The 17,707-nt window shown below is 43.5% G+C and overlaps 1 protein-coding gene across 5 annotated transcripts in view; it reads left to right on the top strand.

The window, feature by feature from the left end:
- CTPS2 (CTP synthase 2) overlaps positions 1-17,707 on the top strand; it is a 103,809-nt gene that overhangs the window by 23,944 nt on the left and 62,158 nt on the right. For all 5 annotated transcript variants that reach the window (XM_045050320.1, XM_045050322.1, XM_045050321.1 and 2 more), the window contains 7 exons: positions 5,963-6,079; positions 6,573-6,656; positions 7,539-7,619; positions 9,890-10,041; positions 13,968-14,100; positions 15,665-15,753; positions 16,464-16,558. In XM_045050320.1, coding sequence (XP_044906255.1) covers positions 5,963-6,079; positions 6,573-6,656; positions 7,539-7,619; positions 9,890-10,041; positions 13,968-14,100; positions 15,665-15,753; positions 16,464-16,558 — 751 coding nt within the window. The remainder of the gene's footprint in view (positions 1-5,962; positions 6,080-6,572; positions 6,657-7,538; positions 7,620-9,889; positions 10,042-13,967; positions 14,101-15,664; positions 15,754-16,463; positions 16,559-17,707) is intronic.

Raw genomic sequence — 17,707 nt, 5'->3', positions numbered from 1 at the left:
GCCACTCGGGCACCCCTAAAAAAATTTTTTTTAATATTTATTTATTATTTTTGAGAGAGAGAGAGAGAGACAGAGTGCGAGTGGGGGAGGGGCAGAAAGAAAGGGAGACACAGAATCTGAAGCAGGCTCCAGGCTCTGAGCTGTCAGCACAGAGCCCAACACAGGGCTCAAACTCACAAACCGTGAGATCATGACCTGAGCTAAATTCGGACGCTTAACCGACCAAGCCACGCAGACGCCCCTTAGCTATTGTTTTTTGAGAATCATCCTTGAAGAAAGCTTTTATGTTTCCTTCTGGGGCCAGCACACCTGATTCTCTTTGTCATCATTTTACAAAGTTGCATACTACAGATTTAGACTCTCAATTGTTGAAGATTCCACTTGTACAGTAAAATCAAGAATTCTCAATGACATCTCAAATTAAACTGAAATTTCCATCCCATCAAACAACAAGCAAACATTTTAGGCCTGTACTTGCATATTGTTCTTTTTTTATGCCTTTGTTCTTTATATTAATTTTTATCCTGTTCTTGAATTGATTGGTTTGGCTTAAAAAACATTAGTTTGGCGCTGAATAGGCACTGGTCCCAATGCTAGCTGTTAGCCATAGGAAGGCAAATATGACCCGAGCCCTGCTCTTCAGGACTCCTCATCTTCGTTTTTAATTTCTTGTAAACAGAGAAACTGTGACAAGTTGTCCCCAGCAAAGCTCCTTCTTCATATAACCCTGACATTCATATATTTGCTTAATGGACACTAGATCAGGCAGCCTTTTGGGCTCATTTTAAGTTGTGCTCAACATTTGTGTTTGTGCACTATTTAAGCTTTTGAAAAAAAGACCACCAGGCTGATTTTCAGTTTTAAGCGTGTAGAAGCTGTTGAAATGTCTCCAAAGCCTTTTGGTGAGGCTCTTACTTCTCAGACCCGTGGAGCTGACAAGCTTTATTTGTATTAGTCCAGGTTATCTCCGCATACACCTGAAATAATTTATGCCTGGCTTAAAGGAATAAAAGGCTTCTTTCTTTCTCTCTTTCTTTCAAAAAAGAAGAATCCTTTCCTTAAAGGCAAAACAGACATTGCACATCTCATAAATTTGCTGTTGCTTTGATTTCAACTTTGGATAAGTCTTAAAACATTGTTATGGGTGATATTTTCCTTGTTGTGTGGGGGAAATAATGAACTTAGGAGTATTCTAGTAATAATACAGAAGGTTTCTGATGACAATGATGGTAATCAGGAGCCAGAGGAGTGGTCATGGGGTCTTCCAAATTGGCTGAGACTGTGCAGTACCACTGTAAGCCATGTGAGGGCAGAAGTGGATAATGTTTAAAGCTTTTTGCCTCCGTTTTCAGATTGCCCTTAAATTACCAGAGTACACCTATGAAAAAACAGATGTCCCTATATGGTTTAGTTTCAGTGCAGACCTTTTTTTTCCCTAAAATATTTTCCCATTAGATTCTGGTACCTTGCAGTTGGTGAGCACTTAAACCCCTCACCCCCTGCCAATTTCCTGATTGCATGTGATATTTCTAGGATTTTCGTAATTAAGTTTGTCATTCTCCTACAGAAAGGTCGTATATTTCTATCTGTGCCACACCCAGAAAGCTTGAATTTTAATTGTTTTGTTATCTGACTTAAAATTAATAAAGAATCATTTTCTTTTCTGTAACAATGTAGTCTCGAGATTTCTTAGTTTGATTCCATTGCAGTTATGGTAACAGGTACTAGAATGCTGTTACCTAGGGCTTATATTGAATTTTGAGACCCTTCTGCCCTGAGATGACTGCTAAGCTAAACCCTGTTGGAGAGGGAAAATTTTACTGTTACCCTTCAATGTTCTTCCGGTTGGTCTAAGAATCCAATTGACATGAAACAGATTAACTGGAGAAAATCAAAGGCTGTATTACATACGTACAGAAAATCCATATAAACATGAGAGATTCCCAAGCAGTCAGGCAAAATGAGGCTTATATGACACCCCGAACCGAGGAGAGGAGTAGAGGCCTAGGGGATACAAAGGGAGGAAGGCCATTTGCAGGGAGACAGAGGGGATGTTTGGAAAACGGACTTCCCTGTTATGCAGCTAAGTTTCTCAGGTAAAGGGGATCTCTGGGAATAACTTTCTTCCCGGTACAGGGATCCCGCACTACCCAATGTAAATTTAGGCAGTTGATGGGGAGGTAAAGAACTTTTCCTGAATCTGCTGGGTTTTGATTGCTTTTAATTCAAAATAATCATGGCAAGGTGGCATATTTCTGGGAGACCTGTCCTGAACCCCTTCAACCCCAGTGCTGTGTGCAGGGAGCTGGGCTTATGCCAGAGATAGGGTAGGGAACAGGGCAGGTATGTTCCTACTCTCCTGGGGCTTATAGCTAGTGGCAGGAAACAAGTGTGCACGCGAAATAACAGCACCTGGTGCTGAGTTAGTAGGAAGGGCACAGACAGTGCTATGACAGGGAGCAGTGGGAGGGAGGCTACTCTAGGTGGGTGGCAAGGTCTGGCTTTCTGAGGAAGACATAGCCTTTCAGGCTGAAGGATAAAGAAGAGATAGGTGTAGATAAATAAAGAAGGAGGGTAAGAGAGCTTAAGGGGCAGGAAGGAAGAGAGCGGCCCATCTGAAGACCTGAGAAGCCAGTGGGGCTGATGCACAGGCAGGGTGTGTGGGGAGTAGGGGGGGGGGGGAGGGCGGCGAGCAGGGGCGTGAGATGAGATTAGAACCCTAAGCAAAGGCCAGATCATGTAGGGTTTTGGGTTGGCTGCCTAAAGGAATTTAGATTTTATTTTTAGTGAAGCAGTGAGCTACTGAGGGTATAAACACAAAAGAGATATATTGTGAGGTTTTGTTTTGTTTTAATATTCTGAGTTTTTATAAGGTCACTCTGCTGGTGTGTGACAGATGATTTAATTGTAGGATAGGAGAGGAGAGAAGCTAGGAGACCATTTGGAGGGGGAGGGGGGGCAGTCAGCCAACTTTTTCTATAAAGGGCCAGATAGTAGATATGTTTACCTTTGAGGGTCAGAGAGTCAACTCTGCCATTGTAGTGTGAAAGCAGCTACAGACAGTATATAAATAAATGGGCATACCCTTGGCCAATCAATAAAACTTTAAATTTTTTGTTTTTTAACGTTTTTATTTATTTTCGAGACAGAGAGAGACAGAGCATGAACGGGGGAGGGTCAGAGAGAGAGGGAGACACAGAATCGGAAGCAGGCTCCAGGCTCTGAGCCGTCGGCCCACGAACTCACGGACCGCGAGATCGTGACCTGAGCTGAAGTCGGACGCTTAACCGACTGAGCCACCCAGGCACCCCCAATCAATAAAATTTTATATATAAAAGCAAACAGTGGGGCTGTAGTTTACCACCCCCTAGTTTAGATTATTGCAATAATCCTGGCAAAAGGTGGTGTTGGCATGAGTGTCTAAGGTGGTAACGGTGGGCATAGAGAGCAGGAGAGAGATTTTCAAGAGGTTTTACAGGTATGACCCGCTGGACTCAGTTGGATGAGGAAAAGCGGAGATCAAGGATGATTTCCAGACAGCTGGCTTGAACCAGTTAGTGGGAAGAGACGCTTTTGCTGAGATGAGGAGACACGCGGAGAAACAGGCCCAGGGGTGGGGGGAGTTCGGTTTGGGACACGGTAAGTTTGAGTAATTGTTGAGCCATCCGGGATGTCAAGGACTTGTTGGCTCCAAAACCCAGTTGCGCTGGGAAGACAGGCCAGGGCTGGTAGATTTCAGACCTAGTCAGGTAGCTGAAGCCAGACAAGATGGTGGGTTCTGGGACTGGGCCCACCATGATCTCTTTCCTCCTCAGCGTCCGGATCCTTCCAGTTAGTGTCTAAGTTTTACTCTTGATTATTGTTCTTTACCTCTGCTCGATTTTTGTCGCTAAATTCTGAGCTCCTGAAGAGCACATTGTCTTAAATTCTTCTCAGCACCTCATTTATAGTGCTGAGCATGCAGTAGATTGTCACATGCTAAAGAATTAATTTTAAAATCCAGGTGATATCTTTAAGTATTTAAATATGGTGAGGATGCGTAGGTTAAGGCAAATTTTATCCTAAAGTAAATGCTTACTTTAAAATGCCTTACTTGTTGGAAGCACATTGTAAATTAAGCTAACATTTATCAAAGGATTACACTGTCAGGAATATTCTTTCGGCACTACCTGACTCAGAAAGCCAGCATGTTTTAATAGCAGTTGTTTAATTCTAGTAATATCACCATCGCAAAAAGAAATGTTCAGCTGCATGCAGGGGTGTGTGTGTATGTGCGGGTGTGTGTGTGTGTATACACATGAAAAGGGGGAGAGAGAGTGAGAGAGAAAGAGAGAGAGAGCACGAGGTATTTCACCCCTAGGAACTAGCTGATCTCACTCCTCAGTGGCCTGTATTGTGGATCTTTTTATCTGCTTATGCATTCCCTTTTCTTTTTTTTTTTTTTTTTCAACGTTTATTTATTTTTGGGACAGAGAGAGACAGAGCATGAACGGGGGAGGGGCAGAGAGAGAGGGAGACACAGAATCAGAAACAGGCTCCAGGCTCCGAGCCATCAGCCCAGAGCCTGACGCGGGGCTCGAACTCACGGACCGCGAGATCGTGACCTGGCTGAAGTCGGACGCTTAACCGACTGTGCCACCCAGGCGCCCCTGCATTCCCTTTTCTTAAAGCCTTCTTCTTTTTTTTTTTTTTTTTTTTGTAAACATTTAAAAAAAATTTAAACTTTTTTTTCAATCTTGGTGAGATGAAGCGTTGACAGCTTTATAATGGTTCCCCATTTTTTTGAATGGGGGGATTTACTATCTGTAAAGTGAATCAGTAATAGCAGAATTCATTTACTTAACTTAGTCCCTGTCTCCACACAACAGGATCTTATAACATGGGAATCAGGTCATTCTTTATTCTTTTACATGTTTTATTTTTTTATTTTTGAGAGAGAGCACATGAGCAGGGGAGGGGCAGAGAGAAGGGGACAGAGGATCTGAAGCAGTGATCTGTCTACGCTGTCTACACTGACAGCAGTGAGTCCGATGTGGGGCTCAAACCCACGAACTGGGAGATCATGACCTGACCTGAAGTCGGATGCTCAACTGACTGAGCCACCTAGGCACCCCAAGAGTCAGGTCATTCTTAGAGCCCTCCTTGACCTCGCTTTCTTCCTCCCCCCTCCCTTTTTTTAATTTGAGAGAGAGAGAGGCGGGGGGAGAGATAGAGAGAGCAAGCCTGGGAAGGGACAGAGGGAGAGAGAGAATCTCAAGCAGGCTCCACACCTAGTGCAGAATGGGATGCGGGGATCGATCATGAACTGAACTGAAACCAATAGTTGGGTGCTCAACCAACTGAGCCACTCAGGCGCTCCGTTTTCTTTTCCCTTCGTGATGTTCTCTGCTTATTCTCTTATCTGTTTACCTGGTTATGTTACACTGTATCCTTTCTTCTTAGTTTACCTTCTAGTTTCCATTTTCTCTTTCCTTTGTTTCATCTCCTTAAATGTACGGCGCTTTTCCTCATCATATCAAACAGTTTTAGTGAGGCTTAATTTATATATCATAAATTTCACTTGCTTTAAGTATACAATTCAATGATTTTTGGTATGTGTATAAACCTCTGTTTTTGTGCTGTTTATTTTTTTAAGTTTATTTATTTTGAGAGAGAGAGAGAGTGCGCGCGCGCGCAAGTGAGTGGGGGAGGGGCGGGGGGAGAGGGGCAGAGAGAGAGAGAGAGAAAGAGAGAGAGAGAGAATCCCAAGCAGGCTCCATGCTGTCATCACAGAGCTCAACCCAGGGCTCAAACCCATGAACCGTGAAATCATGACCTGAGCCAAAATCAAGAGTCGGATGCTTAACCAAGTGAGCCACCTTGGCGTGCCCTGTCTTGTGCTCTGTTTATTAATAATGTTTCTGTTAGTCTATATACTGTGGAAGATCACATGTGTTTTTGTTTTTTTTTTTCCCATTCCTAGTTGGGTGGCACCATTGGAGACATTGAAGGGATGCCGTTTGTGGAAGCATTCAGACAATTCCAGTTTAAAGCAAAAAGAGAGAATTTCTGCAATATCCATGTTAGCCTAGTTCCACAGGTGAGCTTTCCAGATAAGTATATAGACAGCAAATTCTTTCTTTCTTCTTTCTTTCATCTTTTTTTTTTTTTTTTTAATTTTCTGATAGAGAAAGAGAGCGTGCACATGTGTGGGGCAGGAGCAGAGAGAGAGGGACAGAGAGAATCCCAAACAGGCTCCACGCTGCCAGCACAAAGCCTGCCCCTCCGGGCTCAATCTCACAGTCTGTGAGATCATGACTTGAGCTGAAATCAAGAGTTGGACGCTTAACCAACTGAGCCACCCAGGCAGCCCTGTAGACAGCAACTTCTAAAAGTCTTCCTATGATATTCTATTTGTTCCACATTTTTAAAAAGGAGTTAGAAGTTTATTGAATACACTGCAAGGGAGCAGTGGGCAGGACAGCAAAAGAGAAACTCTCTGCCTATTTATTCCATATTTTAAGCTAGGGAGCCATTCATTATCCAGACGAGCTAAATATCCAATATACTGACAGTGACCCATCTCTTTTCAGCCCAGTGCTACTGGAGAACAAAAAACCAAACCCACACAAAACAGTGTCCGTGCGCTGAGAGGGTTAGGCCTGTCTCCTGATCTGGTGAGTTAAGGAGAGTGAGTAAATTTCTTGGAATAGGACCTCCGTTTCTTGATCTATAGCATCATCTAAGTCCTTTCTATCTCTCAAATGGTTCCTTTGACATTGAACTTCGTGTCTCTGGGGGCCAGGGGAGGGACAGTCCCATATCCTCGAGGGTAGCTTCACACATTTCTAAACTGGTGCTCTGTTCTCCTCAGGGTCCTCATGCAATTGGCCACATTGACAGCTGGGCAAGTGCAACGTCTTGTCATTTTTATGGTCCTTAGGTTTTTTAGAGTGAGGTGGGACCTTTGAGATTTTCCTGAGACCCACTAGGGTGGGCTGTCACTGCTCTTATTTATCACAGGTCATCCAGTTATCACCAGAATAGTCTAGATCAGAGGTTAGCAAATAAGGGCCTGCAGGCCTCCTGCCCATAAATAAAGTTTTATTGGAACATGGTATCATCTGTTGCTTACATTTGTCCACAGCTGCCTTCGTACTGCACTGCTACAACTGAGTAGTCAGGACAGTCACTTCTTGACTTGCAAAACCTAAAATGTTTACTCTCTAGCCCTTTAGAGAAAAAGTTTGCCAACCCCTGGCCAAGCTCTGTTCTTATATCTAAAGAAGCAACGTTTGTGAGCCTTCCCTCTTGTTTACTAGAGACGCCTGGACGTTTTGAGTTCTTACTGGTAGATTTGTGTTGAGTTTGATTATACTGGCTTATATCAGTGCTCAGGTGTTTCTACGAGTCCGGTGGAATACCCAGAATGAACAGGTACATACTTGGTCAGGTCTCTGGTTGAAAGAAGAGATTAATATAGCATCCTCCTGAAAACTAATGGTGGGACGAACAGCTGGGTTCCTGCTTGCTGACCTGTGCAAAACTGATGTTGACAGATTGTCTGCCGGAGTTCAACGCCTATCGAAATGGCCGTGAAGGAAAAGATTTCAATGTTTTGTCATGTGAACCCTGAACAGGTTAGTGCTGCTCTTTCGATTTTATTGCTTTGTAGGCACTTCTGCTGATGCTAGTGTTTTGCATCTCTTCAATTATCATATTACTTTTCATGGCATTTATGAAAGCTTTGGGAGATTCATATCCAGCCACAGCTCCCTTGCCCTGAAGTGAACAATGTGAGAGACTCCTGATTCCTTAGGTAGATCACAGGTTTCCTTGCATAATCACTCCTCAAGTTACAGGTACAAAGCCAGGTGGGCTTTTTAACTTACAGTCAAACCTCTAGAGAGAGAACCATGTGAAGCCTGCTTATCGTCTGTTTATCTTGTCTTTCCGGGACACTTACTGCTTTCACTGCGATTTCTCCTTTGTATGTGTTACAGCTTGCTCCATCCAGACCACACGTTACATTGACATTCACACTATCACTTCTGATTACATCAGTGCTCTCAGTTCAATTCATTGCTACAGAAACTGTACGGTGATTTGGGCTCACGTCCTCTGTCCTGCAGGACTTTCCATTTGGGTATCTGAGAGCTTTTTCTTTTTTCTTTCATTCTCTTATCTGTCTCTTGTTTGCAACGAGGCTTAGGTGTAAGGGATCAGAGTTGCTATAGTTTACAAAGTGATATGAATGGCACTCAGGAAAAGGGTGAGGTTTGGCAGGAACCTTTTGTTTTCTTCAGATTAGCTCTGGGTTCTTTGAAGCCTAAAACCCTCTAATTGGATTTCAGTATCTCTGGAGGCAGTCTCGTGCACAGCCTCCTGTCTAATGCTTCAGGGTCAGCACACACGTCTGAACTATTTTGAAAAATGTGATGGCAGGTTTGAAGGACTCTCCTGTATTTGTATGTCATCAAGCCACTTTGGTTTTGTTCTGTTGTTTTTTGTGCTTTGTGTGTTAGATATTGACACATAAAGCATCCGTGTTCCAACACCAATTCTCGGACACCAGCTGGGGTCCTGCACTTCAACTCTGACACTAACTACCTGGAGTGAGCATCAGACTCCACAGATTTGAGGGCTGAGGTTTTTTTTGTTTGTTTAAAAAAAAAAAATTTAATGTTTATTTTTGAGAGACAGAGCATGAGCAGGGAAGGGGCAGAGAGAGAGAGGGAGACACAGAAACAGAAGCAGGCTCCAGGCTCTGAGCTGTCAGCACAGAGCCCAAAGCGGGGCTCGAACTCACGAGCTGTGAGATCATGACCTGAGCCAAAGTCGGACGCTTAACCGAATGAGCCATCCAGGTGCCCTGGGGGCTGAATTCTTTACAAGACTTCCCCCCTGACTTCAGACACCAAAGTTTCCAGTGTCCCCAAGCCACCTCCACTCCTGCCTGGTTGAGTGCTAATTTGGGGCTTTCCATAACCCCTTCAGGTTCGATAATTCTCTATAACGATTCATGGAACTCAGGAAAATGCTATACTTACTATTGTCATTTTATTATAAAGAGTGCAAATGAACGGCCAGATGAAGAGATACGTAGGGCAAGGCCTAGGAGGATCCCAAGTGCAGAAACTTTTGTCCCCATGGAGTCAGGCTGTGCCACCATCCTGGTACATCTGTACGTGTACCAACCGGGACAGTCCCCTGAGTCTTGCTGTCCAGAATTTTTTTAATAGGGGTTTCATGATATAGGCTTGGTTGAGTAAACCATTGGTCACATGACTGAACTCATGCTCCAGCCCCCTTGCTGTCCTCGGAAGTCAAGTGGCTGAAAGTTCTAGCCTAACTTGGTTGGGTTTTCTGGTGACCAACTCCCATCCTGAAGCCATCTAGGGGCCACCATGAGTCACTTAATTAGCATAACAAAGATAACCCTACCCCTGTCAGGAAATTCCAAAGGTTTTTAAAGCTTTGTGCCAGAAATGGAGAGCAAAGTCTATATGTATATATATATATATGTATATATATATATATGCTATATATATATATGCTATATATATATATGCTACATATATATATGCTATATATATATATGCTATATATATATGCTATATATATATATGCTACATATATATATGCTATATATATATATATATTTATATGCTATATATATATATATGCTACCACAGCATCCACGTTTCCCAATTTAGAATAAGGAGTTCAAAGAGTTTTATGATTAGATCAAAGTAAGCTTGTATTAATTCTGCCTCTTGTTTGGGTCACTGGGCTCTTGCTTTTCCTCAATCAATATAAATGAACTACCATGTTTCTTGAGTTTTGGCTCATTCTTGAGGCATATTTGAGGTGTTCCATTTAAATATGGTGTTTTATCATCATTAATCAGGTCATATGTATCCATGATGTTTCTTCTACATATCGAGTACCTGTGCTTTTGGAGGAACAAGGCATTGTCAAATATTTTAAAGAGAGATTGGATCTGCCCATTGGTGATTCTGCAAGTAATTTGCTTTTCAAGTGGAGAAATATGGCTGACAGGTACGTGAAAGGAATTACTAATGTAATCTTGAATAATTCTTGGGTTTCGGGGTAGGACTGAGACATAGCTTGAAGGATATCTATGTCACATTCCGCTTTCTGTCTGTATATGTTTTGGTCTGGATTTATCTAAAGCTTTAACACATTGTTAGAGTGTTTTGCTATATTCTTTGAAGATTTCTGGGGCTTTTGATTTTTTTCTACTTAAATGAAAGTGAATTGAAAGAATTTGGATTCTGGAATGATTTTTTGTTGTTGTTGTTGTTAATTCTGGAAGCATTTTGATTTATTAGTTTATTTCTTAGTTTTCTGAATACATATTTTATATTTTTAAACTTTTTTCCTTTTTTAAAAATTTATTTTAAGAGAGAGAGAGAGAGAGCATGAGCAGGGGGGCAGAGAGAGGGAGAGAGAGAATCCCAAGCAGGCTCCATGCTGCCAGCACAGAGCCCAACGTGGGGCACGAACTCACGAACCATGAGATCATGACCTGAGCCGAAATCAAGAGTCAGACATTTAACCTCTGAGCCACCCAGGCACCCAGTTTCCGAATATATATATTTTTTCATCCCTGCCACCCCGTTTCTGAATATTTTAAACAGGTTTAAATGTCACAGGTTTTTGTTATTGTTGTTTGTTTTGCTTTGTTTTTTAAGTTTATTTGTTTTTTAGTAATCTCTACCCCCACTGTGGGCCTCGAACTTAGAGCCCCGAGATCAAGAATTGCATGCTCTTCTGACTGAGCCAGTGAGGCACCCCAAAAATCCCTTTGAATGAGAAGTTTAGGCTATATCATTATTGTTCCCTCCTGTAGTTATTAACTATCAGCATTGTTATCAAAACCTCAGATAGATAGGTTCTAGCTTTAAGACAATGGTATTAATTTCAGCAAGGTTTGTCTCATTTGAAGCCATATGGAAATTAAATCCCTATCACCTGTTTGTTTTACTAGATGTAGACAAGGCCTAACTCTGTGAAGTCCTGACTGCTGGATTTTTGTGCAACTTAGGTAGAGGCAACAGGTGCAGCAGTGACAAACACACATACACAAATATTGAATCATTATGTTGTATACCTGAACCCAATATAATGTTATATGTCACTTATATCTCAATAAGAAAATGTAAGCTCTGGCATCAGGCACTCTGCATTCAGGCCCCAGCTTTTCCTCTCACTAGCTGTGTGAGTTTGGGTGGATTACTCAACCTCTCTGGACCTGCTTTCGCATCCATATATAACAGGGGGATACTAGTACCCACATTGAGATAATTATGAGAGAAAACACATTAGACCTTAATATCTCGCATTGGGCCCTGGGTATTGGTTCCTCAGTGTTACTGAGGTTGATAACAATAATTAAAATGGTTTGATGGTGACAAAATGACTGCCTTTGGTAGATGACCAGTAGTTTGAAGTTCTCTTGCCCTCTCACTCAAAACTTTAAAAAGAGTTTTAGAATTGCTGGGGCAAGTAAAATCAGGAATAAAGTGCAGTTTCGGAACTCAGGTGCTCTACTGAATGACGATACAGTTAAGGAATCAGTCGCTTTACAGGAATTTTCTGAGTAGCTTGGGGCTGATCCTCTTTAAGCACTAGAAATTTGAATGTTTAACTCTTTTTATTGGAAATAACTCTAAATTACTCTATGCTGCTGTGCTTTTTAAAGCCAGGGTTTGGTTTTCCTATTAGTTTCCTGTGGCTGCTGAAACAAATTACCACAAACTGGGCCGCATAAAATATGAGAAATTCATTCTCTCACAGTTGTGGATGTCAGAAATTCACAATCAAGGCTTCAGCAGGGTTGGTTTCTTCTGGAGGCACTGAGGGAGAAACTGTTCCAGCTTCTGGGGCTGCCGGGAATCCCTGGTGTCCCTTGGCTCGTGGCCATGTCACCCCAGTTTCCGGCTCTGTCATTGCATGGCCTTCTCTGTGTCTCTCCTCTCCTTCTCCATTTCCTCCTCTTCCTCTTCTTCCTCCTTCTTTTTCCCCTCCTCCTCTCTGCTTGCATAAGGATGCTTGTCTTTGGATTTAGGGCCCATCCTAATCCAGGATGATCTCATCTTGAGATCCTTGACGTAATTGTATCCATAAAGACCCTTCTTCCAAATATGGACACATCCACAGGTTCTGGGGGACATATGTCTTTGGAGGCCACCATTCAGCTCACTGCGGTCTTTAAGCAAAAGGGATACTGAGCATCGGTCCCTTGTGGGGCTGTTGGTTTATTGGTAATGGTGGTATGTAGACAGCTATAAGAAAGCAAATCGAGGTCACAGGGCAGGCTCATTCATGGAAGTCCAGTGCTGCTCAGAGGCCAGGGGTCCCTGGCTGAACTGGATGGCAGAGCTCGCCTGGGACCTCCGCCCAAATTGGAGGTGGCTTCGCCTCCCCGGGGACCTGCCTGTGGGGTGAGCCTACGGAGTGGCTCATGGCAGCCTCTGTGGCTGGCCTCTCACACCTAGTTAATGGCTGAGTGGAGAGCATGTGGGAGCTGGGCTGGTCTGGACAGGGCTCCGGGAGCCTCGCCTGCAGCCCCAAGAGGGAAAGAGTACGAGGGGAGTGGGCTCAGGATACATATCCTTTCCCAATGGCAGCCCTTCTCCCGGGGACGGGTGGCCCAGTGGACTTCCCTGTCTCACCCAGCGGCCGAGTGACTCCTCCTCCCCCGGATAGACCAGACTGAGTGACTAGAAGGAGGAGCTGGTAGTGTTGACCCCAGTCCTGCTTCCTTCCTGGGACCGGAGCCAACGTCCCTCTTTCAATAGAGGGGTGAGACCCAAGGGTAAGGGCTCAGCCCAGCCGCTGTGCTCTGATGGGGTCATGATCGCCAGTTCCCTGGGGCCAAATCTGGCGCGGGAAGCGCTTCCCTCTGACTTGGTATCCGAATCTTGCCTCGATGCCACTTGCTTTGTCACCTGTGTCCTTTCTGCAGCGATGGGGTGAAGCCCGGGCAGCCACGCAATCTCCAGAGCGACGTAAAATTCAGGAGCGAGCTAAAGATTTAGTAGGCTTTTCCCAGGTGCTTCAGTCACCTTCCCAGAAAGCCACCTTTACTGTCAGTTTTGACTCCTTAGCTTCTTAGGCCTTTTTCTCCTCCTCACCTGCCTGCGATCACATTTCTCTGGCACACTTAGCAGATGTTGGTAGGAAAGAGGACTACTCCCGCTCATGGCAACCTTTCTCTTCTAAGGTGTTTGGGGATCACCCTAATCATCTTCAGCCCCTAGATGACATTTCTACGTACGTAGTACCAGACCAAACAATTTTCAGGTTCGTTGAACAGATTTGGTAACAAAAGCAACAGTAAACGTCGTGTCTTTAATGGTAAAATGTGATTGAGCATCTTATGTAGAATGGCATTGTCTCATAAAACTGATCTAAATGGCTTGTAATAGTTTAAAGAGTTCTCTTAGTGCCATTCTTCAGGCATGCCACGAATAACCTGGCTTTTGTGGGCCAGCTGGGACTGTAACCATTTTTAACATTAGACAGTTTGAACGCATTTTCTTATATAATGTCACCTTACAAAGTTAATATTGAAATGTTTCCTGTTGACATTCACAACGCATTTTCTTATACAGTGTCACCTTATAAACGAATTTAAGGGCAGCTCATGTTTATGAGATGGGGAGAGCTTTTTTATTTTTAATGCTTTTAGCTTTTTCTCTGATACTCTTTCCTTGGATTTATATCTGTGCCGGCTTATATAGGCCAATATTGGGGTTTCTTATGATTTTGCAATCTGTTGGCACACAGATTTTCATTCATTGGGGGTGGGGTGGGGATTTGAGTCAAGTACATCCAGTTCGAGGCTCATCTGCCCTTAAGGTTTTTAAAAAGTGCCTTGGGAAAAGAACAGTGGTTGTCATTGTGTTTGTGATGTTATATTACATGCATATAACCTTTAAACTTGTCTTTCATCTCAGGTATGAACGATTGCAGAAAACGTGCTCCATAGCCCTGGTTGGCAAATACACCAAGCTCAGGGACTGCTACGCCTCTGTGTTCAAAGCCCTAGAACATTCTGCGTTGGCCATCAACCACAAGTTGAATCTGATGGTGAGCCCCAGCTGTTCTTCCATATATTTCAGTCATTCGCTGTGACATCTCGTGTTTCAGAGGCAGGTTGTGTCGAAGGATCCCCAAGACAGCCTCCAGGATTGATGTCACCAGGACTCACAGTACTCAGCACATAGCTGGACTTGTGGCTAAGATTTAATACAGTGAAAGGAGAGAGAGCAAAGTCAGCAAAGGGAAAAGATGTATGGGAGGTCTGGGGGAATTCATATTTGCAGCTTGAGTATATTCTTTGTCTTTGTTAGATATGGAAGTTGTACATGCTTAGTGTAGGAAATTTAAATAAAGCGTCATATGAAAGGCAGAAAGTAGAAGGTCCTTCCTTCCTGAAATCCTACTTCTCTCTTGTACCTGTCATTACCAGTTTAATGCATATCTTTCTAGACAAATACACACATATGTGTATATTTTTCTAGATAAATACACACATACATATATATGCATATATATGTATGTATGTGCATCTATCTATCTATCTATATATATGTTATACTTAATGATATTCTATACAGTTATACTGTGGTTTAAGCAAGCCTTATTATCTTGATTTAAATGGTGAACCTTTATATAATGACCAAAAAGATACATTTATACATCTGAGAAATTTCATAACTTCCAACTAAGGACCTATGTGACTTTTCTCTCACCTGTCTAGCCCCTTCCTTTCATGATCACTTTTGATTTGTGGTTTTCCAAGGAGTACTTACTTCTCTTCTTGCTCTTCCTGCTCATCCAAGTCCCCCACCCCCTCGTAGAAAAAAGAAAACAGCAAGAGAAAAATTGTTAGACCGCAAACTTTATAAAGCCTTTAAAATTTTGTATGTTAAGATATATTCAGATAGTAATTTTTACAGAATAAATACTAGAATAGTATAGGTCTCTAGGGACTGTTATGTACCTAGGAGTAGTTTGTACGTGATTGCTCAGTTGACAGAATTTGTTGACATTCGCTTCTGCGAAGTACTGTTTGAATCATGGTCTTGCCATATTCTTTTCAGACCACTTTGCTTCTGTGTTTACCTCGCCTGGCTTCCCGACGGGTTTGCCGTTTTCCCTCCATTTTCCACATTGTAGCACAGTGATCCTTCTAAAATCCCTCTCTGTTCTCTGTGTTCCTTAAGACCTTCCAATGGCTTCAAGTGTCTCCTTCTCCTCTCCCTCAGTGGAGTGTCTTTTGAGGGCCCCAGAGTGACCACCCCTTTCTGTCTTTACTCTGAGGTTTCATACAAGCTGTTCCACCCCCACCCCACCTCCCCGTGTCTCCCACACACCTTCCTGATGGCCTCCCAACTTGTCTGCGCATGCTCATCCTCCAGGGCTGAGCTTCTTGGACATCAGGCCCCTAGAGACTTTCCCGATGGTGCTCCTTCCCATCTTTCCTGCAGTGTCTGGGTCTAGATTAAGTGCGGCTTCCAGTTATTTCCACAGCATTCTCTTTTGCATAATAAGTAGTTATTGAATAATTGGGTCACAATGTTAGATGCCTCTGGTATTTTTGAGTATCACTTTTCTTAAATGTTCTTTTAATCTGTTGGATGTTTTTTAGTACATAGACTCCTTTGATCTGGAGCAGACCACCGAAACCGAGGACCCGGTGAAATTCCATGAAGCTTGGCAGAAGCTATGCAAAGCTGAGTGAGTGCTGAGGACTGTCCAGGACCAGTTAGCAGAATGCCATTGTGCTTTTTCCATAATGATTGGATTTACCTCAATTCCTAATTTTGGTGCAGTTTTTAAATTAAAAAAAATTTTGTTAATGTTTATTTTTGAGAGAGAGAGAGAGAGAGAGAGAGAGAGAGAGAGAGACAGAGTGAGCAGGGGAGGGGCAGAGAGAGAGGGAGACACAGAATCTGAAGCAGGCTCCAGGCTCTGAGCTGTCAGCACAGAGCCCGATGCGGGGCTCGAACTCACGGACCGTGAGATCATGACCTGAGCCGAAGTCGGCCGCTTAACTGACTGAGCCACCCAGGCGCCCCTATAATAGTACTTTTAAAAGAACCTTAACCTATTTTTATTCAGACAATTCTCTCAGTGGCATTTTAAAGCAAATTGAGTTTTCTCAGTCACTATGTATGCTCACAGACCACCAAGACCTATCAGAAAATATAGATTGAAGTCAGTTGTGAAAAGTTATTCCATCTTCTTCATAACATTGGGAGGATTTCAAGAAGAAAGTTCAGGACATGATGAAATCATGTCATCAATTCTGAAAATAGACCTCAAGCATATTCTCTAGCAACCATGGCAAGTGTTGGACTTGGGATCAGTAAACACGAGCGGCTGAGAATAAGAGTTTTAAAAATAAAGACAACGTCAAATTCACCCTCGTCTTGTATCGATTGCAGTGGCGTTCTTGTGCCAGGAGGCTTCGGAATCCGAGGAACATTGGGAAAACTCCAGGCAATCTCTTGGGCACGGACAAAGAAGATCCCTTTCCTGGGTAAAACTCATGTTTATGGATCCTAACTACGAGTTTATTAGATTGTTGATATCTAGTAGGGCTAGCATTTCATAGGGTTTGTTCACGTGAAGGGTGTGAACTCGGATTTGAACATTCAAGTAGCAAATAGTCGGCCACAGAGCCCAAATCCGTGTTTTCACTGCTTGAAACTAGAAAAGATAATACAGTCAGACCATCCAACGTCACAGGAAGAGCTCTGCTAAAATTTGGTAGAGCGAGCGAGGTCTTTTTGATGCCTTTGCTCAAATTGCAAAGCGTGGCTTCTGGACCGGTGAACCCAGATGAATTGGCCCCTCGATGGGGTAATGACAGCCGTGCAGCTGGGAAATCAAATCGGGCAGGGGCTGGGGGGTGTGGGAAGGAAAGTGGGGACAGGCTGTGTTTCACCCTGTGCTTGGCTGTACTGGTGGGTTTGTGACCCTGTGGACTGGCTTCGGTGCCTTTTATATCAGCACATTGTTCATTTTCCCCACTGCCTCCTGTCCTTTGAGTGGCTTCCTAGATGCTCTCCACTTGCAATCCGTTTTCAAAAGAGAAGCCAGGAGTAGTCAGATACCCTGATACCTTGCTCTGTTGGCCCAGTCTGAGCTCATGTGGGCCTCTGTTTTCTTCCGAAGTCATCTTGTTCGGTTTTTGTCCAAACGTGTTTAGTGTTATTCAGATTTCACTGCATAGAATAGTTTGCAACTCTTTAGCTTTCTCTTTACCACAGTGTCTCTTTATGTCTTAGCCATATGGAACTTTCTGAAGTCCCCCCGCCCCCCCACAATGCACCCAGCTGTTTCATGCCCACCAACTTCCATTCTGGTGTGCCAAGTATGTGGATTGCTCTTCTCTGATGAGTCCCTTGTATACCTTAGATGTGTCTATAATGACATCTGGAGTGTTCCTTGGCATTTGTTTAGCGGACAGAATTGGTGGATGTGGAGACGGGTGAAGGGCCCATCCATGTGACAGCTTGGAGCTACACAGGTGTCTGTTTTTCTCCTCATCGAGCTCTCTTGGCTTCCATTGTGGATCTCCCTTCCCTGCTCTCCACCATGTTCCAGCCCGCCTGGAGATGCCGGTGTTCAGCGGGGAGGTTATAGGGCTGTTCTGGGCCCAGCAGCCTGACACAGGCTTCCCACT

The sequence above is a fragment of the Felis catus genome, chromosome X (genome assembly GCF_018350175.1).
Source record: "Felis catus isolate Fca126 chromosome X, F.catus_Fca126_mat1.0, whole genome shotgun sequence".
In the NCBI taxonomy this organism is placed as follows: domain Eukaryota; kingdom Metazoa; phylum Chordata; class Mammalia; order Carnivora; family Felidae; genus Felis; species Felis catus.
The sequence above is the reverse complement of the archived record's forward strand: the minus strand, read 5'-3'. Positions and strand labels throughout refer to the sequence as shown.